General features: G+C 47.2%; 2 protein-coding genes across 4 annotated transcripts in view; one reads left to right on the forward strand and one right to left on the reverse strand.

The window, feature by feature from the left end:
* SLC22A18 (solute carrier family 22 member 18) overlaps positions 1–10,250 on the reverse strand; it is a 79,527-nt gene extending 69,277 nt beyond the window's left edge. Inside the window, exons 1-2 of one of the 3 annotated variants that reach the window (XM_057412837.1) lie at positions 10,115–10,250; positions 9,142–9,295 (exon numbers count right to left, since the gene is read on the reverse strand). In XM_057412837.1, coding sequence (XP_057268820.1) covers positions 9,142–9,210 — 69 coding nt within the window. In that variant the 5' untranslated portion in view covers positions 9,211–9,295; positions 10,115–10,250. Of the gene's footprint in view, positions 1–2,787; positions 3,041–9,141; positions 9,369–10,114 lie in introns of those variants that run through there. The other 2 variants (XM_057412838.1, XM_057412835.1) reach the window with 2 other exon arrangements.
* Positions 10,251–14,189: 3,939 nt separating this feature from the next.
* On the forward strand, positions 14,190–15,069 carry CDKN1C (cyclin dependent kinase inhibitor 1C). Its single transcript, XM_057412845.1, has 3 exons — positions 14,190–14,685; positions 14,778–14,904; positions 15,012–15,069. The coding sequence occupies exons 1-2, from the start codon at positions 14,214–14,216 to the stop codon at positions 14,897–14,899; spliced, it is 594 nt and encodes a 197-aa protein (XP_057268828.1). The 5' UTR covers positions 14,190–14,213; the 3' UTR covers positions 14,900–14,904; positions 15,012–15,069.
* The last annotated feature ends 7,702 nt before the right edge of the window (positions 15,070–22,771 follow it).

Raw genomic sequence — 22,771 nt, forward strand, 5'->3', positions numbered from 1 at the left:
CTTCATTATAATATATTGCACCCATACCTGTGGCAAGTGTGAGAGCTGGCTGGAAATGCCAGAGAAAGAATCACTGCCTCTTGGATACAGCAGAGCCCTCATTTCCCTTTGCAAAGAGAAACTGTATTTCTATGGGCTGTGTTCTGGGAGTGTGCCAGGAGGGACACAAGGTGCAAGAGGAGTAGTTACAAGTATACCTCATCTTCCTGCCCAAGAAGAAGCAATGATAACCCTTCCCTTCCTTGCAAGAGGACCCCACCATAACCGGTAAGGTGTGCAGATACTCAACGAGAGACACGTAAAGCCTTTATGGATACACAGCCCTTAGGGAGCTATCATTCTGGTGATGTTACTTAAGATTTACAATACAAGAGAGGAAATGGAAGAACTATCTCAAAACAATTCCCCAACAGTGGGAATGCTGAATTGCCACAATGAGGGAAACTGCTTAACACCAGCCGTGGTTGGTGGGAGCCATCAAATCCACAGGATCCAGCCCTAATGCTTCTCTTCCCTTGACCCTGACACTGAGGGAACCAGCCTCATTTGTAGTCTGGTGAAAGATTTATACAGTTAAGCAAATAAGAGCATAGAAGGCCTGGTAATACCAAAATTATTTCCCATATTTGTTGACTGATTTATTCTTTTGTCTAATTGTGAAAGCAGCTCACTAATGAATGGAAAAAGACTCCATATGGCCAGCAAGAAAGAGCCACGTTTAGTTTACAAAATAGCAGAGTCTTTGGGGGATTTTCATAAAAAATAACAGAGACAGTCCAAATCGGCAATGAAATCAGATTCCCGGTGGCTGCTGAACTTTTGGCTTTTTCTATGTGTGTATTAAATTACAAAAAGCAATTATTTATAATTTGTTTTTCTAAAAATGCTGGTGCGCTTATTCTGCCTGGCGAATTATTTTGTGAAATGGAAAAGGCTATTGTTCATTCTTTTGGTAAAGTCTTTGTTACTTAGCATATTAAACTGAAAATGACATTTTATCTGAAATATGGCTGGTTGTTATTAACTTTTTAAATGGTAAAGTCCCAAAGCTCCAGCTAATATCAAGGCCCCTTTTCATGCTCTGCAAACAAAAAAGAGGTTGAGACTCAGATGGGGGAAAAGAATTAGATCCTCTTTGTCTTGCAGATGGGATCCTAACAGAGGGGTTTAATGACCTCCCTGAAATCACAGAGGAAGTCTGTGGAGGAGGCTGGAGTCAGACTATATCATCCCTTGGATGCCAGTCCCAGTGTTTAACCATAGGGCAGTTTCTCCTCTCTAATATTCTGGAAAAATTAAACCAAAAGAGAACATTTCTGGATGCTGGAATTTGACAATAAAATATGCAGATGGGGCACAGACTGTGTCAATTGTGTAAGAGTTTTGGAAAAAAACCTGTGGCCCAAATTCAGGAGAGTTACACCAAGAATAACATGCCCAAATAGGAATAGAAAACTTAGTTCTTTGTGCCCATCCAGTCTCATTGGCTCCAGCAGGATCTTGTCAGGGAAGGAGCCTCTCATACCTGCTCACACTGAGTGGCACCTAGCTTAGGCTGCCCTCAGCTCAGCCAGAGGACACACCTTTGGAGTCATAGCCCAGGTGCTGCTACGGCTGTGGCCTACCTCTACCCCAAAATCTCTCCTGAGCAAACAGAAGCTCCTCAAGGTTCGATGAACAGCTGCCATGCAGTGGAGAAGGGCTGCTGGGCTGGCCCCGACCTTCTCCTTCAAGCCAAGACATCAAATGACATCAGCCTCTACTGGCCCACTATGCTAGGACATTAAAGAATCGGCAAGAAAAAAATTAGTGAAAGCCCAGGTCTGCTGTGTAAACTCTCCTGGGCAACGGACGATCTCCCCCAGACTCGCCATTCTTCCTAATGCTCAAGCCACACTTGTAAGCAAACATGATACAGCCATATATGTAGAAAACTGATTAAAGGAGTGGTTATATCATTGGCTTCTGGGCAGGGTCCATGCAAAACTGCACAGGCTAATAAGCAATTAAGCCCAAAAGCAGTGGATACTTCTGCCGCCTCTGTGGTTGTGTCTTCAGCTTACTGGCATGTTGACGTGATTGAACTCCAGGCGACTCACTGTTGGATAATGGATGAAGCCCTTGTCTCCAAGATACACACAGTGCACTTGAAGTCCAAGGTTTATAGCCAAAGAATATGCTAGATGTGACAAAACCGGATACACACACACACACAAATAAAGCCTCATACTTAGCCTGCAAAATGCAGTATTTCATTCAGCTGGTATTATACAGCCACCTTCTGGAATCACAGCTATGTCTGGAATGTAAAAGCTGTTTATCATTTAAATAACATTTAAGCCATTATAATTTATATGAGAATTGTAACTGCTAGGGCTGTATGGAGCTTCTTGTTGTGGTCTGCCATAGGAATGCTGCAGATTTCCTCTGCACACATTACATTCTGCACACAATGAGAGCCCCAGACATTTTCAGCCAGTCTTGAGCCTCCTGCATTTACCAAAACATTTTCCTGTGTCACAATCAAACAACTGCCTAATTTGTAACTCTCAAGCATTCAAGAGACCACAACAAGTGTTACAAGAATCTCTGTTTTTCAGCCTTCCAGCAAAGCTATACACAGCACAAGCAAAATGTGGGTGTTAATTCAGTGTTTCTGCTAATGTATGTTTCTGCATAAAGCAATTAGAGAAGGGCAAAGCATGTATCTGTAAATCCCTGCACATTCCAGATACAGCCTCCCCACACAGAGGAGGGTCTGTGTTACATCCTCAGACAAAATCTTACCTGCTCAGGGCCAGGGGGCACATGCCCCCTCCCAGCCTTGCTCCATTTGGCTGGCCAGTTTCTCCACATGGACTTGGGACCTGCATGGCGCCCAAAAGGGATGTGGAGAAAAAGAGACAGCTGCCGCTGTGCCCAGCTGGCTCCATCCACTACTTGGTTAAGGGACAACCCTATATTGCAGATAATCGTTTCCTGTGGATGGCAGAGGTGGGATGAAGGCATCTATAGTCACACAGGGCTGCGTTTATCAGCAGCTCAGAAGTGGCGAAATGCACAGATATGGCTAGACACCTCTTCATGTATCTGGAACTCTAAACGCCTTCCAAAGCCTCACACCAGGTCTTTACTTTTCTGCCTCTAAGCAAACACCTAATTTCAGCTGAAGGCTTGACTGGGACATGTAAAGCCAGAGCGAACCCCCAAAATTTGCGCTGTTAAAAGTTGGAGCAGAGCACACACTGCTGCCTGTCATCCCACTCACCCAGGAAAAGCAAACTTTTTAAAGCTCAAGAAGACACCAGCCTGTAAAAGTATCCACTCTGCCAGCCAGGTCTGCATCCCCTGCATCAGCAATAAAAGCTGTAGCCAGGTCTACCTGGGGAGAACAATTAGAGTCTTGATTTTAGTTAGGAATACAAGAGGGAACAAAGAAAAATCCAAGACTGATGGTTTTTTGTTCAAACCACCAGAAGGCTTTGGAGACCTTTCAATGCTTTATCCTAACCTTCGCATTTGCCCTCCACTTGAATTCACCTGAGACAGAAAGAAATCAAATCTCCTTTGCTGGAGGTGGAATTTCCTTAGGGGATCCTTAGCACTGAGGTTGCAGGGGGAGCCCACTAATGGCTCTCAAGCAGGATATCATGAATCTTCACAGCAGTTCAGGGAAAATTTTCAAGGTAATTAAGCTGAATACAGCTCTAGCATAGATAGATAGCCAAGAGATGGACAAACAGAAATTTTCCTAAGAGCAAACTACTAAGAGCTACTTTTTTTTTTAATTTTAAAATCATTTATAAAGCTTGTTTCCACAATGATCACAGAATTGCAACCCCATTACTCTTTGTCACTGAGCAAAGATATTAGCACTTGCCATGGACTTGCCACCAGAAAAGGAGAGAGATCCCCTTCTGAAAGGAGTACCAAAACCATTTATGCCATGAAAAGAGCACAGAAAGGGATTTAGTGCTTCCAAACATGCCAAAGAGTAAGTATTTGTGCCCCAGCCAGAGGTAGCTGCTGCTCATGGGAGAGCTGGATGATGAATAAAAATTTTCTGTTGCAATATTTATTTTCGAGGCTTTTTTCTTTGATATTCCTGTCTAATTCTAACCCATTCCTAAGGCCAAATGCAAGGCTGGCATAAACCAGCAATGCCTGCATAGTTTTGGGCTGGACTTGTCACTGTCAGTCTTTGGCACTTAATCTTTTCGCACTCTAGAGAGGGTAGAAATAAACAAAGAAAAGCTCATTTTGAGCACTACTACCCAGTTCACGTGTTCCATTTCTGGAACACACAACTCTATACATCAAAGTCTTCATGCACTAAAGCCAGGATCCATCACCTGGCTTTTCAAGAAATCCTGCAAATTTTCAGCCCAAACAGTAGAGAACCAGCCCTGCCAAGGCAACAATGGGACTTGAGCACTTTGCAAATACTTAGGATATTTGAAACAAGGAAAAAATGCTGCTAGAAAAAGGGGGTCTATCCCAGCTAATTTTCCTAATGCCCTACCAGAGAGCAATATGATTAGCTGCCCTAAGGAAGGCACTGGCTTCCTACAGTAGGTGGATCCTCGAGATTCCTATTAAAACTGACACCAATCTACTCAGCAGCTCTGTCCAGACCCCCTCCTTGCTACCTTCAAGTTGAAGCCCAGTACAGCCTGTGTCGTGGTGGGTTATATTTGTCCTGAGCCTCAGCAATTAAATAATTTGCCAAATTCAGCTGGGTCTGCACAGGTGACATGACAACCACCTTCAATTCCACTGGAGGCACCCTTGGAAACTGTGGGACTGCAGACGGATTGAGGACCTTGTTGGTCAATGGAAAAATGTTTGTGGTGCATGAAAAGGAAAGGTTCTAGATTAAATTTGTAGGCTGTCACTTAAGAAAAAAAAGCCATTCTCCCATATACAAAGCAAGTGCATTTGATCTAGAGAACAATGAGACTGCATAAACACAGCATCTCCAGATACACTTTTTTCCTTCCAGAGCAAACTCACTACTACTTGGCCACTGTCAGCTTAAATGATTTCACCTGGTTTATATTTTTCCTTTGAATATTAATGATGACCAGCTGACTCATTTTTACTTTGAGAAGAGCTGCAAGATTTGGATTAGTTGGCTTGAGGCTGAAACCCTGACCCCAATTCACTGGGAATTTTGCCTCTGATTTCCATGCTGCCAGGATTTAATCTCCAGGTCTTTCATCCAGCTCCTCTTATGCTTTTACTGTTAAGAAAACATTTGTTTCGGACTCCTTTGGTCACAACTATGTTTGAGAATGTGGCTCATGATTCACACTAGAAGACTTTGTACCGTGTCATTTTGAAATGCCTTTGTGTGTGACTACATGCTTGCCAGGGGACAGCGAGATACCTGCTATCCTGCACAACATCAGGGTTTGGCTTTAACTGCACTTTTATAAAGTTAGAGGTTAATCAAGAGTCAGGTACAAGTGCCTCAATTTGTACCCAATCCTCTTCTCACTCAGTCCAAAACTCAACCTACTTGAAACTGAAGCTTGCTGCCATACAAACTTATTTTAGCAACAGCACCTACAAGAAGTGGCAGAGCAGTGGCTAAGGGTAATTTCTAAGGCTACAGAATGACCTGATTGTTTTTCAACCTGGGCACAGCACAGGAAAAAATACAGCTTTCACCTGGCCTCCACCATCTACCAAAGGACATTACAACCACATGAAATATTTAGCAACATTCCTGACCATGGCCCAAAGTAGCAGGTTCAGCTTCAATCCAAAACCTGAGAACTGGCTCATTAAGAAATAGCTATGTCAGTGGATATAATGCAAACCATTAAAAAACCCTTTAAGCCAGTGTTATCTATGGTCTTCCACCTCATTTGCTCAGTTAGGGGATATGGCATTTGCTTTCTCTTTGGATCTGAGGGATGCTGAACACTAGTGGGATTTGTGCCAACTGCTGTTGCAGAAAACACATACAAATGCTTGAATGCTACTCCACACAAAAACATAGGCTGAGCTCCCAGCAATGAGTCACAGCACTAATTGTTCTACATGACATAAATGTGTTTATAGCATGCTGCTGGATCCAGGTACAATTAACTCCCCACTCTGTAGGAATACATACCGCACTGCAGGCAGGGCAGCCTTACCATAGTTAAACTACTGTAAAATGAATGTGATGGACACACAAGGAGCTCATTTAACCTCTCCCTTTGTATGTTCACCACTGGCTGGGTTATGTTTGGTCCACAGCAAAATTAATGCTATGAATTTAGCAGGGAGATTATAAAATTATTGCATTTCAAGATAGAGAGCAAATAAAATTTTAGTGCTGTGTCTTCAGAAAGTTACTATGCTAAAAGCAAATTTAAAGCTGTAGGCAAGAAGATAAATTAATTAAAGAATACAAACAAGAAGCCAGGGGGTGATGAGAGGGGAGAAATTATCTCATCATGCTGCATCATCGTGTGATATCTAAACACCCCATCACAGGGAAAGGAGGGAGCAAGCCCTGCGGGAGGCAAATAAGACAAGACAATCCAGGGAACCAGCCACAGAAAGATGTAGAGGAGACAGAGCTCCTGGGGCTCCCCAGGGCATGCCAGTCCTGCATGAAAACAAGCATGTATCTTGAGGTCTGAATCCCCTACAACTGCATCTCCTTCTCTTGGATTTCCAGAGTTTGAGCTACCATTGAGCTAAGCCACTATCCATCATATCTGAGAAGCTGAGGCAGACAGGTGAAGGTCCCCATGACTGGAAAAGGGGAAACAAAATGCCCATTTTTTAAAAGCACAAAAAAGAAGATACAGGCCAGCGAGTCTCACCTCTGTGCCTGGCAAGATCATGGAGCAGTTCATCCTGGAAACTATGCTAAGGCATATGGAAAACAGAGAGGTGATTGGTGGCAGCCAACATAGCTTCACTGAGGGCAAATTGTGCCAGACAAATCTGATGGTCTTCTACAAAGAGGTTACAACATTGATGGATAAGGGAAGAGTGACTGACATCATCTACTTGGACTTGTGCAAAAGATTTGATACTATCCTGAACAACATCTGTCTCTAAAAGGGAGAGACATGGATTTGATGGATGGACCACTTGATAAGAAACTGGCAGGGTAGTCAAACTCAGGGTTGCAGTCAACATCTCTATGTCCAGGTGGAGACCAATAATGAGTGTTGTCCCTCTGGGGACCAGTACGATTTAACATCTTTGTCAGGGATCTGGACAGCGGGACTGAGTACAGCCTCGCAGGTTTACAGATGATACCAAGCTGAGCAGTGTGGTTGACATGCTGGAAAGAAGGGATGCCATCAAGAGGGACAGGCTTAAGAGGTGGGCCTGTGTGAACCTCATGAAGCTCAACAAGGCCAAGTGCAAATTCCCACACTTGGGTTGGGGCAATCCCAAATGTGAACACAGGCTTGGTGGTGAGTGGATTTGGGGGTACTGGTGGATGAAAAACTGAATATGACCTGGCAATGTACACTTGCAGCCCAGAAAATCAACCGTATCCTGGGCTACCTCAAAAAGAGCATGGCCAGCAGGTCGAGTGAGGTGATTCTCGCCCTCTACTTTGCTCTTTTGAGACCTTACCTGGAGTTCGGGCTCAGTTGAGACCCCACTGTGTTCAGCTCTAGGGCCCCCAACAAAAGAAAGACATGGACCTGTTAAGAGTCCAGAGGAGAGCCATGATGATGATCATAAGGCTGGATCACCTCTTCTATAAAGACAGGCTGAGAGAGTTGGGGTTGTTGAGCCTGAAGAAGAAAAGTCTCCAGGGAGACCTTAGAACAGCCTTTCAGTACCTAAAGGTACTGGATAGAAAGATGGGGAAGGACTGTTTATCAGGGAGTGTAGTGATAGGAAGAGTGGTAAGTTTTAAACGGAAAGATTTACATTAGATATTAGGACAAAATTCTTTGGTGTGAGGGTGGTGAGGTACTGGGACAGGTTGCCCAGAGAAGATGTGGATAGCCCATCCCTGGAAGTGTTCAAGGCCAGGCTGGAGTTGGTTGGGCTTTGAGCAACCACCCATGTCAGGAGGCATGGAACAACATGATCTCTTAGGTCCCTTGCAGCCCAAACCATTCTATGATTCTGTGACTGCCAAGATCCCACTTAACAGAATTTTCACAGAATAAATTGAATGCATTATCCTATTCGTAAAGCTTGTCAAAGAATCGTATGGACAGCAAAGGGCTGTCTGCAGGCTGGTGGCATGGAGAGCAGTGTCCTCTAGCAAACCTTACCCAGAGGTCTCTTGGCAACTTGCGGGAAAGTGGGAGCATGTTGTCAGGTACATCCCAGCCAATAGCTCCTGTGATGCCATCCCAGGGAGCTGGATCACGGGAGAATACACCAAGAAGTCATGGGAGCTCCGAGATGCGGGAGGACAACCGGCAACAGAGGGGAAGGGGGAAAACGACACTCACCGTGCTGTGGACTCACCGTGAGAGGCCGCGCTCCCAGAGTCGAGCGGGAGAAGCGGGGCGAGCTCCCGTGTCTCCCGGAGCAGCCAACATTAGAGGGCACCATTGCCCCGCACACCGGGGACGGCCTGGGGCAGCGCAGCCAACGTCCGGACCAGGGGCCAGGGGCATGCCGATTGTGTACTTACTAGTTGTGAGCTGGGTTCCATCTGAAGGTATGCTGATGCACTTACCGCTGCTCTTGGGCTTGGTTTCGGAGGAGGCACCTCCCCTCTGCAACAGCCCAGGCCATGACAACCTCCTGCAGGACTCGTGCAAGACTATCAGCACTAAAAAAGACCCATTTACTTAAGAAATATGAAACCGAAAATAAGACCTGTGTAATGGCTTCTTCACCACTACCCCCTACAGAAGGCAAAAATAACCTATGAAAAGCTACTCCAAAACTAATATTACTATGGGTCAAAAGGAAAGGCAAGAGGAATGTCAAAACAAGAAAAATGCAAACCTGTCATTTAATACAAAGAGTGGCAACAAACAGTAGGTAATGAGCATAGAGCATGACTTTCACAGAAACAATACTAACAGAAAAGCAGGGAATATAAATAAGTGGAGTAATTGCTGCTCAAATATAACTACACAGTCAGTCAGCAAAAAAAGAGCCACCCTCCATGGGTACCTACTGAGAGCTCAAAATGCTGTTTGGTACCCGCCATTCCCAGCCTGGTTTCCAAGCTAACAGCAGAGTGTTGGTAAGGCTCTCTACACTGCCGTTCATGGAGAGAATCCCACAAACGAGTCAGGCTTCCAGTCAGTCACAAGGGGCCAGATGGTGAGTGGACTTCATCTAGTAAAACAACATGCTGGAAAGAGCAAAAAAAAGAGTGTGAAAAGAGAATGCGATCGCCCCGGGTGCACTGGCAGGTCCATCAATAGATTAGGATAAATTCATTGCTTGCTACCTTTGTGCTACCCTAATGATGCGCAACAGCTGGGCTGCAAGGCTAGCTCTTCTTTTAACAACCAAAGACAGAAAGTATAATAATTTTTAAAAATAGCAAAATGAACGAAATAAAGCATTTTCCTGAGATGTTAGCTTTTGCATATTTTTTAGAACGCATAAAAAAACAATTTCAATTGAATTTAAACTACCAGGGTTTTTTTCAGGGTTCTGTTCAGATCATCTTTTCCCATTTTAACCCCTGAGTTAGTGTGGCTTTGCCTAGCTATCACATCTCATAATTTGATATTTTTTTTTTTTTTTTATGACCATGTCAGGAAATGGAAAATTCTGAAACTACGCCGGCTTGAATAATTCAAAGCATCACTTTGCTGGTGAAAAAAGCCTCGATGAGAAGTTTGGGCAGTCTGTGCTAACTTGAACTTTAATTGCAATCAATTTATTTAAGCAGGACTCCAAAGTACCAAGCAAAATTGCCACTGGTATAAATGCAAAACTGCAAATTGCTTGTGATCACATGCATAGTAAAAGAGAAGTACAGTACATGGGAGATAAAGTACTGATGTTTACTGGTCTGTATCTCAGACAAAGCAATTATGGAATATAGCATGTTCTAAAGTGAAGCAATCACATGCATTTGAAGAATCCTGAGTTAAACATTGTTGACCGTATAAACGGTAATGGTGTATCAAAGGAAATGAGAAGGAAGCAAAGCACAAACCTTCAAGCTTCACAGGCCCAACAATAGTTTGCTTGTCTGGCAACATGCTGAGGACAATTCCTGCAGGAGATGTTCACCAGCAGACTCTCCAAAAGATGGAGGAGGGCTCCTCCATGGTGCCATGTCACAGAAACCCTGCAACAACCAGCCCCATCAGAATGACAGTGCTAAGGCTCTCTCTTTTGTTACGTTCATGTGTTCTTATCAAATTTCCTTGGTTATTCCTTGCTCAGTTTACGGTGAAAGGACCTCCCTTCCACTATCTGCCAAGCTATCAGGCTTAACACTGGCTCTGATCATCAACCTGGACTGTTTTCAAACAGGAATAGTCAAATGCAATAAACCTCCTGCAATCACAATCCCTTTGCAATGATGCACAAGCCATAAAGCAGTATTATTTTCCTCCCCCTCTTGAAACAGAGCAGCCAGCAGAAATACACACTAGTTAAAGTAATTGTTTTTTCTGACATAAGCAGATATGACTTGGATATTACGAGCAAAAATGTTTCATTCTTATGGGGCATTGTTCTAACCATAGTGGTAATTACTCTGCTCAGTATTCTGAAGCAGGAATTTCTAAAGAAGATAATGGGCTTGGTGGTGGGAGTTCTTGGGTAAGATTTTGTGGCTTATGTTAGGCAAACTGCTGGTTTAGAGGATCATAACATACCCCTCTGGCCTTAGAGTTCATGGATTCACTAATTAAAAACATCTCCCTGTGCAGACAGTATTTCCTCCTTAAATGGGCTGGAGATGCTCTGTTTCCACACAGAAGAAAGGCACAGACACTGCTAGAACTGGCGACTGTGAGCTGAAAGTCCCCAAGTCTATGACTACCAGCTTAAAATGTAAGTGTATAATGGGACAAAAATAGAATTTAAAGAGATGGAGAACACTGGCAGTGAGGAAGATGAAAAAAAGAAAACCTCAAACATGTGCTGCTTTAACTCCCAGGTGAGCTGGAAGGTGAAGCAGCCTTGAACACAAGGCAACCCCTGAAAATAACTTCCCTGTTCAAACCATAGCTCCTAGCATCCCTCAATTACTGTGTAAATATTGGCTAACCTCTGAAAACGGTTTGGGAGGACCACGATGTGGATTTTGCAGAGGGCACGCCCACATCTTGCAAATAGCAGGGAAGTTTGCTCACTTGGCTTGCGGCGCAGGAATGCATAAAACCAAGGAGGCAGAAAACAGGAAAGGCGGTCACTGGCCTCTCCCAGCACTGGGAGAGGATGGCAGCAGGTTCACAGGGACTCCTCACAAAGAGCCCCTGTCTGTGGGGACCCAGCATTGCCATTTGGCTCGTGTCTTGAATAGAGGGCACTTTTTCAGCAGGTTTCTCGGACAACTCCATGCATTTTCTCTGCATAGCACATCTATTTCTAAAAACATCCCATCCTACATCCTGAGAGGTTTGTCTGATGGCTGCTGAGAAAAGTCCCAGCTGAACACTGTGCCATGCTCAACATGTTCCCCTCCCACCCCAGCTTGGCTCAGGACCCACTCCTTCTCTCCCTGGCCAAACCCTTATTAACTGATGCTCACCTCCTGCTTTTTAAGATGATGTGTTTTCAGTGATGAGGAACCATGAGGGCACGCATGACCTGCTCCCTGAATCACACCCTTTGGGCCAGGAGACCTGTTCATGGCTACCCTCAAGAGCCATTTTGGGAATATTTATCTAAACTTCCTGTGCTACCACTATTGTGAAATGAGAGTAGTCTGTCTGTACCATCAGTCAGCAGTCGTCTGTCAGGCGTGACTCTACACCTACCCAGGAAGCAAGCAGCATCTGCACCCTGAAGACGTTTGCTGCATCTTCTCTTGACTGCAAAGCTACAGACCTTTCCAACTAAACAGCCCAACCCGCAGACGTCAGAAAATTATTTCAGGAGATCAAACCTGCCACACCATTTCACTGCTCATCAGTCTGAGCACGAAAAGACCCTTCCTGTGCAGTGAGCCAGGCTGCAACCCCCTCTCTGGCCAACCCCAGGTCCACGGGTTCAAAACCATAGGTGCTGCTGGTTTCTCCTGGCATGGCCAATCTTTGGGAGTACCACTGAAAGTGCAGATGACCAGAGGGCTGTAGCATCTCTCCTATGATGACAGGCTTAGACACCTGGGGTTGATGAGCCTGGGGAAGAAAAAGCTCCAGGGAGACCTTAGAGCAGCTTCCAGTACCTAGAGGGGGCCTACAAGAAAGCTGGAGAGGGACTTCATGAGGAAAGTAGGGATAGGACAAGGAGCTTTAAACTGAAAAAAATTTAGATTTAGATTAGACATTAGGATGAAGCTCTTTACCTGGAGGGGAGTGAAACACTGGCACAGGTTGTCCAGAGAAGCTGTGGATGCCTCATTCCTGGCAGTGTTCAAGGCCAGGACAGACAGGGCTTTGAGCAACCTGGTCTAGCAGAAGGTGTCCCTGCCCACAGCACGAAGGTTGGAATGAGATGATTAGGTCCCTTTCAACCCAAACAACTCTGTGACTCTATGAAAATATCATACCTCGAAGCCTACAGCAGCTGTCCTGGCTGCCTTGCACTCCTCACCAGTATGGCAAGGGCAGGAGCCAGTGCCCACAGCAGTGCTGGGGGGCTGCTCTGTCACAGACATGGGTTGACTGTGAAAACAGCATGGAGGAAGATTACTTACTTTAGCCCAACTGGGGAATGAGAAAGGGCTTTCCATAAGTGCAAGGACCATTACCCCTCTTCTTGAAGCTGACACCTTCCTGCAGTCACCATTGCCCCAAGCGGCCTAAAGCTGTGACCTCTCCAGCCCTGCAGTAAGCTTGCACCTAAGCAGGCTGTGCACAGCCAGCATCACCCTAGGGATTAAAATGAATTTTATTCCCTCTAGGGAATGAAACCATCAATGTTGTCTTTGCTCAAGGGCTCAAGTTTCCCAGCAGCAAGAGCTGTACATACACAGAGAGTCAGTGTCCCCAAATGCTCAAAGAGTGATACAGGTCCACCTTTTCCCTTTTTGTTTGCAGCTGAAAAGCTCACTGTGGTAACAAGCCTCTGAGGCACGATTCAAAATTACAGTGACATTCTGGACCCAATTTTAGCACCGTGTCAACTACGCCCCCCCCCCCCCCCCCCCCCCCCCCGCTTCAAACTCCTCCATCCCAAAACAACAAGAGGCAACAATTGCAGTGACCTGCAGAAAATGTAAAGCACAAGCCAGCTGATCCCTGGCAACACAATAGCAAGATTAGTTCATCTGCAGTGAACAAACACGTATTATGTGGGTTTTAAAGTTAGGAGAGGAAAATGCTGTGGTTTTAATGTATTTCTATTCAGTAAGGCTGCAACTTATTACTTCCATGCAGCTGAGAAGCCCTGTTTTTAAAAATAGCCTTCAGCTTGTTTTGAAATCTGCAAACATCTCGCTTTGTTCTGCAGCAGTGCAATAAAAACCCGAGCCAGAAACGATCCCGTTTTCCTCCACACGCATCACCTCCCCCTCCCCAAACCCCTGCGCCCCGCGGATGCTGGAAAACCTGACGACAACACTCGGATAAAATAATAACAGCAATAAAAATGATAACAGACACACGCACACCCCCTACACGCTGAAACGGCAACACGGAGGGGGGAAACCAGCCCCGAAAGACGCCGGAGACGAACCTCCGGAGGAGCCTAGGTCACCAGCAGACAAAGGGAGTGGAGCCGGCGGCGGGCGGGGAGCGCCACAGCACCCCCGAAGGTCGGGCCAGCGCTGGGGAACGTGCCCCTGGGCCCCGGTGGGGCCGGGCTGGGCCGCGCCAATGCGGCCGGCGGCGGCGCGGCGCTGCCCACCGCAGCCAATGGAGGGCGCGAGCAGGAGGGCTGCCGCCGGGGGCCGGGGGGTAGCGGGGGGGGACCCGCCAATCGCGGCGGGCCGATGGTAGGGAAATACTATTATGCTAATAGTTGTTTTGCTCGCATTCGCGGGGAGTGGGGTTTAAAAGCCAGGCGGCGAGGGGTAGCGGCTTAGAGGCGAAAGGCAGGGCCGATAGGATAGCAGGCGGGGCGGGAGGCGAGGAGCGACGGGGGGGCACCCACCGCGCCCCATCCCTCCCACCCATCCCGCGTTCTCGCCAGCGGCGATGCCCAACGTGCACCTCTCCGCTGCCGCCGCCGCCCTGGAGCGCCTGTCCGTCCGGCGGGCCCTAGGCGGGCACGGCCGCAGCCCCGTCTGCAGGAGCCTCTTCGGGCCGGTGGACCATGAGGAGCTGGGCCGGGAGCTGCGGAGCCGCCTGCGGGAGATCGGGGAGGATGACCAGCGTCGCTGGGACTACAACTTCCACACCGACACACCGCTGCCAGGGCCCGGCCGCCTGCGCTGGGAGGAGGTGGAAGGCGGCGCTGTGCCCGCTTTCTACCGGGAGACGCTGCAGGTGGGGCGGTGCCGCGTCCCGCTCCTGCGGGCACCCCCCTCCCCGCCGCCGTCACCGCCGCCCCCCGCAGCCGCCGTCGCCAGCAAGGGGCCCGGAGGGCGCCTGAGCCGGGAGAACCGCGCCGCGCCCTGCTGCCGTGGCATGCGGCTCTGCCGGCGGGGCCCAACGGCCCGCATCACAGGTGCGTGGAGGCGCTGGGGGGGGTCTGTGGGCGGTGGGTGCCCCGCCGCAGCGGCTGACGGATCCCCCCGTTCCTCTACGTCCCCCATCCAGATTTCTTCGCGAGGAGGAAAAGGCCAGCGGAGTCCAAGGCGGCGACGGAGCGTCCCGCCGTCTGCCCGCAGCCCCCCGGCGCCGCTACGGCTGAGCAGGCTCCCCGCAAGCGGCTCCGGTGAGCCAGGTGAGGAGCGCCCCGGGGGTGGCTGGGCATCGCTGTTTTATTGCCCTATTTTTTATTTTTTTTTTCTTTTTCCCTGATTATTTTTTCTCCTTCTTGTTCCTCCCCAGACTTTTGCACTACGGCACCCACGGGAGAGGCGCACCGCCCCCCGGAGGTGCGGTGAGCAGGGACTCCCCCTGGGCCCGCCTTCACCGGGAATGGGACCGGGAGACGAAGTCGAAGCGCTTCCCAGCCGGTCGCGGCCGGAGCAGTATTAACGTACAACTGTGCAATGTATTACGTTTTGTATAGAAATGTATTATGCCTAATGTGAGTACACTGGCCTGAAGTGTAAAGCTTTAAAAGTCATTTATATGAAATGCTTAATCTCTGCTGAGCTATCAGTGCAAAAAAAAAAAAAAAAGCGAGTGTATATTTGTACAGAACTTTTTTTAAGAGCTATACTAACTTATATTTTCTATTTATGTCAGAAATGTGGATAACTTTGACATCCAATAGCCTTTCGGTTTTTTTTTTTTTTTTCTTTTTGGTTAAGCCAGAGGGCACTATATTTGCTTTTGTTATTTACAAAATGTAAATTTATTTTTATAGTGGGATTTTTTTTTCTTTTTTTTGCATTCACAAGATGTAGCTATGAATCAAAATATTTACTAGACTTGAAGACAAATCTGTTTCAGTGGTTCCTGAGCCGGTCTGTACCACTGCCATTGCAAATAATGCCACAACTTCAGAAACACTAAATAAAGAAGCCAGGAAACCCCAGCAAAGCTACTCGGTGTGTGCTGTGCCGGCGTCCTCGGGTGGAGAGGGGAAATGCGGGGCGGGGGGGGGGGAAGCTGGGGCTGGGGAGGCAAGCTCAGGTCTATGTATTTGAGGCGGGGAAGAGGGCAGGGATGCGGGGACGGCGCGTCCACCTCGACGCCCTGCGGTGTGGAGCTGGTGTGCAATTCCGAGGGGAACGGGTTTATTTTCCACCCTTCCCAGCTCTAAAAATAAGTGGTTTTGAGTATTGATGAAGTTCGGCAGCACACGCCCTTCTTCACGCCGCAAATTTATCCTTTCAGCACGTTTTCTGAGGTTTTATTTGTTTTCAGTTGTTTTCTTACCGAAGTTGTATCTGGCCCCTCCTTGAGGGCCTGACTATGCTGAGTGCGGCAGCACCCCATCAGGGCTACCTACGGCTGCTGCAGCTTTTGCTTAGGGACTGCCTGTGGGGGTGACCACAGCCGCACAGTACCCTCGGTGGGCTCAGCACTGGTTGGACACCCCTGCCTTGGGGGTGAGGGGGAGATTGTCCCCGGTGTCTTCCAGCATTCAAACCCTGACCTGGAGCTCTAAGCTGTGGCTATCCAAGGAAACACTTCCTGGTACCTCTTGCCCAAGCTCAGCAATGATTTACAGGGCAAACATACAACAGTGCTAGGAAAGGCAGCAATTTCAGCTCCCATAAAAGAGGGGGGGGGGGGGGGAAGGGGGGAAACAACAAACAGACAAAATACCCAGCATTTTGGCATTAATGCTTGGGGGTGGCAGTGCTGTCACAACCAGGCACCCAAGGCAGTTTGTGGGTCACCCTGTCCCCTTGGTCGAGGAGCAGGTTTAAGCAATGGGATCTGCACACAGCCTCATGGAGTCAGGGCACACACCCCTCTCAGGGTCCCAAACGCTGTACTGCCCAAAGAGTGGGGAACAGACCAAGTCTGGTCGTTGATGTAAATGGTGCAAGGATTGGGAAACTGGAGAGTACAGATGGGGAGCAGGGATGTGGGAGGGGGATGGGGGTCCTAGAGGCATGAGGACCAGCTGGTCAGACTTGTCCTTTTCAGACCCCACTCCACACCGTATCACCTCTTCGGAGTGTTGCACCACCATGCAGGACCCATCAGGTGGGGAGGGACAAGGGCAGCACTCCCCAGCCCTATGAGCTCTGCAACAATGATCTTTCATGGAGAAGGGAGGGAGCCAGGAGAATAAAGCTCAGGGTTTATCCGCATCATCTTCCCCTGGACCCTGCAGGGCTCCTCTCTGCCACCCTGTCACGGCCACCAAACGCTGGCTGTAAAAGTAGCATTGATTACCTCCAGCTCCATGATCGCTTAATCAGAACAGGATTATTTTACATGCCTGCATCAGTGGCTGCTGTCTCAATATGATTTCCCCCTCCCCCTTTGAAAAGAAAAATAGCTTTTCCCTTTCCTTATGAAAGCCAACAATACCCGGAGTGAGGCAGCTGGATCCTCCAGGATTTATGGGCTTTTCTCTCGCTTTCATGAAAGCAGGTGCCTTTGGGACCTCCATTGTCCCAGCCCCCAACTAATAATAGGACTTTCTGCAATGAAAGATCCCTGCTCTGAGCTCCCAAATACCTCAGCCAGAGGAGCTGCCGCCTGCCCCGAAGTGTGCCCAGCCAGCTCGGGAGGAGCTGCCGTCTGCCCCGAGGTGCGCCCAGCCAGCTCGGGAGGAAAGTCCTAACCCCGGGAAGAGTTTAGGCATGGGATTCTATTAAAGCAAATAATTCCAGCTCTTGAGCATCTCCCAAGAGGAGCCAGCAGGTTTCCATGCTGATGTGGGGAGGGCTGTGTCCCGCTCACCCTGAGCTCCACTCTCTCAGAGGGCCCTGGGGTGCGGGAAGGTGTGCGGCTGCCTGCGCCCTGCCGCACCCTGCCTGGCCGGCCCTCCTCACCCCGGCACAAAGCACACTGCCCCTATTCTTTCGGCCTTTGTAGCCATATGGCAAATCCATGTAGACACAGCCAACATCCATTTATTCAGGCACATAATGTCCCGCAACAGGGAACAATTGGAACTTTGTTTGCTTCTATTATTGATGCGAATGGGCAACAGAGAGAGGGAGAGAGAGAAAAAAATCATTTAACTATAAGAGATATCCAGCTAATTATGAACCATATGTGCCTATAGTTTCAAAGCAATCCACTGAAGTTCATTTTAAATCTAGACTACTTTATTAGTAAGGAAGACAGATGTCTCAACAGTACATGCATCAGAGGAAACCATGTAAAGAAGTTCTTGAAATATTTAACTAGGACTCATTCATAGTCAGAGGGGCTTTAAAGTGCCCTTTATCATGAGAATGCATAGGCAGAAGAAGAGGAAGGCTGCCGGTTGTTACCGCTAACCCACTTACCCCTTAGTGGTAAATCTCAAATTCCACTTTAGATTTGAGGACAGGAATATTTTTGGAAAGGATTCAAAATATCGGAGATCTTGAAGGACTGATCTTGCAGCTCATTACAGCTACAAAAAGTCAGGTCATTATTTGAGCCACCTTAATCCCAGGCTAAAACCAGCCATGCAATTAGAGGAATAATCTACGTCAAATCACCACCTCTCCATCTACTGAGAAGCAAGAGCTGTGAGTTTGAGGGATGGTTACTGCAGTTCCTCCCCTGCCCCGAGAGTGATAGAGATGGGAGCATTAACATTGCCAAACCTACAAAGTTTCATTTCAAACAAGCATCTTTCGAATCCTGCAGTGGGTTCCTAAAAGGAAAGGGCACTGCAGGAAGACTGGAAGGGAAGCTTGGCAGGAGGAAATCTTCCAGATTTTTTCTTTTTTTTCTCCCCTCCCCCCCCCCCCTTTTTTTTAGGAAGTGCAATTATCAGCAAACAGTCTTGGCACAACGGTTAGCGCTATCTTTATGAGCACAGCAACATCTACCAGTAATTAAGCCACTTCAGTTAGATGAATGCAACATATGGTTGACACTGGGAATCATTCTCCTCCCCAGCCTCAACTTTTCTTTCCAGGCCAAAACTTGTTCTGTTATAGCTTAAAATAAACAAAAAGCTGCTTTCCACTTCTTGAGCAAATATTTGTTGCTAATGAGCAGGAGATGTAGGCAACAGGATGGGGAAAAAAACCCATCATTTTTAAAGAATAATTTCCTATGTTTGAGTACCAAAATAAAATATGTTCACTACATGCCCAATTCATTTGCAAAGAGTTGTGATTGTTTGGTAGGATGGCTACACCCGAAGATCCATGCGAGGAATGCACGCAGGGAGACAGAAATTGAATTGACCATGTTTAAGCAGAGAAATAGATGTGAAGAGGAAGAATGCATCCATATACACAAACCCACACACATATATGCATGAAATAACTAATCAGGGAGTATAAAATAATTAATCAGGGAGCTAGAGGGTTTTTTAGCCATTTCATCATCTATTGCTACAGAATAAACGGTTTTCTAATGCTTTCCCCTCCACTAGCATGTAGCCTATCAGAAATGTTGAGAAGACTTTGGAACAAAGCAGGCCTGAACACTAACTGAAAGTCGAAAGTCTTTGTAAGATGAAAGGGTAGGATTATACCTGTTATTCTGATTTACAGAGAAAGGAGGAGAACTAAGTATCTCCTCTTATATCACATAGCATGTAGAGTGGTAAAGACGATGCAGTCTCATTTGGTGTCAGTGGTGAAATTCTCAACAAAAAGAACTAGATGTTTTTGTTTGTTTGCTTTTTAAAATCAAGGGGTATTTTTAGCCCTATATCTCCAAGAAACTTTTGCTTAGACAGATTCTGGGGGGAGAAAGGGGAAGAAAGATGCTAAACTATTAGATAAGCTGCACAGAATGTAAAAACCCAGAAGCAGGCCCTGCTATGAGATAAGAAAAAAAAATACCTCAATTTTTTTTTTTAAACATAGGACAAACTAAATTTTGGAACCACTTTCCCCAATCTGCACAGACGAGTCTCTGCTGCAGGAAAACCAATGGCCAGTGGTGGTTGTGCAGCCTCGCATCTGCATCTGTGGTGTTACTGGGTCCCAATCTATACAATGGAGACAGGGATGCAGGGAAAGGGAACAGGAGGCATGGACTTGGGGGCAGCACTACAAAACACAGAGGATGGGGCTAACAGGGTACAGGTGAAACAGAAGCACATTTGAAGCTGGGGTATACTGGGAGAGGCTGGGCAGAGAGCATCACACTGTGTGCAAGGGGAGGGACAGAAGGGAACAGGTCATGACGTTTATATTCTGCATTATATATTTATTTATATTCTGCACATTCCTTCAGAGGCTGCCTGGCCCCAACACATCTCTCCTGCCATCAAACACCCATGAAACTCATCTGGTAACATCCCATCCCTCCCTCAACTCACCTACATATGGGTACTAATGATAATCTGTTATGTATTATCCCTGTGGGCCAGGTCAATGTGGGATCTGAAATGCCCCAGCCTTGATGAGGAGTTACTAGGCTTCACATCACCCCAGGATTACTCACTTTCCTCTACCAGATTTGCAGTACATACTTGATGCTCTCTCCTGCGCAGGCACTACACTTTTATTACATGCAGAATGAGGGCTGGGAAGGAAATACTCAAGTTTCAGAGGTGCCTGAGCTGTCTGTACAATTTCAGCCCAGATCCTTTGCTCACAGTGCATTTTCACAGGCATGCTCACAATTTCTTGCCTCAGGGCACACTCTACCCACTTCATGCAGGCACTTTCACTTGCAGAATGAATCTGAGCTGTGTGGCAAAGGGGAAATTGCTGGGGAAAATGTCCAGAGAAGCTGAGAAAGTAAAGCAAGGGCCTGCAGGCTGCTTTTGTGCTTAATCCAATGCCAACTCCTGGATGCAGGATTTTATTCTTTGGAGGTCAACTGACTCCTCCTGACCTGTTCCTGCAACAGAAGCTTTGTGCAGTCCTGGGCAAGGTGCTTGAAGTTTTTGTGAGCAGCTACTAATTGTGCTCATCTTTGTTGGGTATCTAATAGGAGATGCTTGGGTCCAACTCGCAAAGAAGGTGCTGAGCATCCACAGCTGCAGTCAGGGTCACTGAGCATCAGGCTCTGCATGTGGTTTCAGCGAGACAAAGCCCAGGGCTTGGAACAGGATGGCTAGGGGTACCTTGGACCAGCACTCAGAATTAATTATTAGCTCTCATCGCTTTTCATGTTGGCCACCATCATTAAACAGGGATAATAACGCTTGTTATTTATATTTTAATCCATTAATGTTTGGAAAGCTTTCAGATACTACTGTGAGCAGCACTGTATAAACCCAGTGGGAAAATTAATAATGTCTTTGAGCAGGGTTCGAATAGTGCATAGTTAATAAGACACAGCACCGTCTATTGAGCAGTGAGAAAAACAAAATTGAGCAACTGCTCATTAAGCGAGCACCGTTCACTCTGTGCACTCAGTGCGATCATTTAATTAAAAGATTTTATCATCGTGCACAGACACAAGGGGGCAGAGCCGCAGCCCTGACTTTCCTCATCCTCACCTGCTCCTCATCAAACACACTAGACTATTTGTTGGATATAACCTACAATAGGAACCTAAAAAACAGTCAAAATCAGCTTTTTCAAGCCCCTACACTAACAGAATGCTCACTACTTGAGCTTTGATAAGTCTTTTCACCTCACCGCATTTTTTTCCACTCCTTGTCACACATCAGTCCCACCCTCACACTGCCTACTCTCCATGACTGGGGAGACAAGATGAACTCCCAGACTCCTGCAAGCACAGCATCTCGACTACAGACCATGATCTCCACTGCTTTGCCATCACAGCAAGCCTAGGAAGTCACCCCTGTGCCTGGCTACATGGCAGAGGAAAGGAGAAGAGTTTTTCAGAACTGGAAGATGCTTTGATCAGGGCTATTTCTGAGCGATGCTGGATTAGAGGGACGGGATCACACAGCTCCGCTTGCACACCACTCTCTGCCAGTGCATGTGAAAACCAGCCACCTGAAAAACAAACAAACAAACAAACAAAACCAAACCACCCGAAAAACAAACAAACAAACAAACAAAACCAAACCACCCTCCCCAAGAATACACCACCACTATTGCATCTGTTTTTACACAAAAACAGAGGAAAACTCCCTGTTTGGGTCAGATCAAGAAGCTTGAGACATACTGGGACCCAAGATTGCCATCAGTTTAATCTAGAAAACAATGGGCATGAATTGTTTTCATACATGCTAGGATAATTGGTTCCGCAAAGCTTGCTTTTCCTAAGACCTTCATTCAAGGCATTTTCTAATGTGGCTCTAGTTTACGTAACTTCAGTTTTGCTGGTGCTGTACAACATCTCATCTGCTGGCTGGTGGCACCCAAAGTTTTGGATCTTTCTTTTTTTTTTCCAGGTTTTGCTCTCACCCAGATGAGTAAGCAGGACTGGAAATACTGGCACCTGGTTCTCTGTTTTCTTCTGCACCACATTAGGCCAAACCTGTTTCTTCATCCCACTAACTAACGGAGTCGGTATGCATATCCCTCCAGAGGAAAATGTCCACCTTTTCTGCCAAGACCAAAACTTTGCAGCTGCTACGACCAGGCTTTTCTGCTTGGAGAGGATGTGGTGGTACCTGAAACCCACTTCAGCACTCCCAGATTCATCCCTCCTCTCCTCTGGCTGCCAGGCAGGACTGCTGTCCTGTGCTGCACCGATGAGGAGCCCAGGGAGCGCAGCAGGTTACTGGATGTTACAGGGGTTGGGAATTGGTGGGGGAACATGTGTTTAACTTGCGCTGGGATGGCAAGAGGCACCAATGAGTACAAGCAGGGCAGCAGGACATGGTAGGGACAGCGAGGACACCCCACAGCTGCTAGCAGGAGCCCCTTTTCCCTGTCAGTACAACTCCTGTGCTGGGGTGCTCCTCTGGCCAGGCACAGCCTTTCTATAGCATAAATAAAAGCAGCAGTTTGCATTTGCTAGCATGTGTGCAACACAGGACAGCACAGCTCCAAGCAGCAGCAGGGGCATACAGGAGGAGATTCAGGGGTAATTTCCATAATAATCACTGTTACCAAACATCCATAAACCACAGCCTGCAAAGACACCTTATCAGAGGGAATTAGCTGCAAATTACAAGATGTGCTCAT

Source organism: Pezoporus wallicus, unplaced genomic scaffold, assembly GCF_028554395.1.
Source record: "Pezoporus wallicus isolate ANWC-B61680 ecotype Strahan unplaced genomic scaffold, APGP_CSIRO_Pwel_v1 scaffold_6885, whole genome shotgun sequence".
NCBI lineage: Eukaryota > Metazoa > Chordata > Aves > Psittaciformes > Psittacidae > Pezoporus > Pezoporus wallicus.

What these genes read in the sequence shown, in the direction of transcription:
- CDKN1C (XM_057412845.1), top strand. Translation starts at nt 14,214, where the DNA reads ATGCCCAACGTGCACCTCTCCGCTGCCGCCGCCGCCCTGGAGCGCCTG. An exon ending in CCCAACGGCCCGCATCACAG is followed by an intron (nt 14,686 to 14,777) that starts GTGCGTGGAGGC and finishes TCCCCCATCCAG; the next exon opens with ATTTCTTCGCGAGGAGGAAA.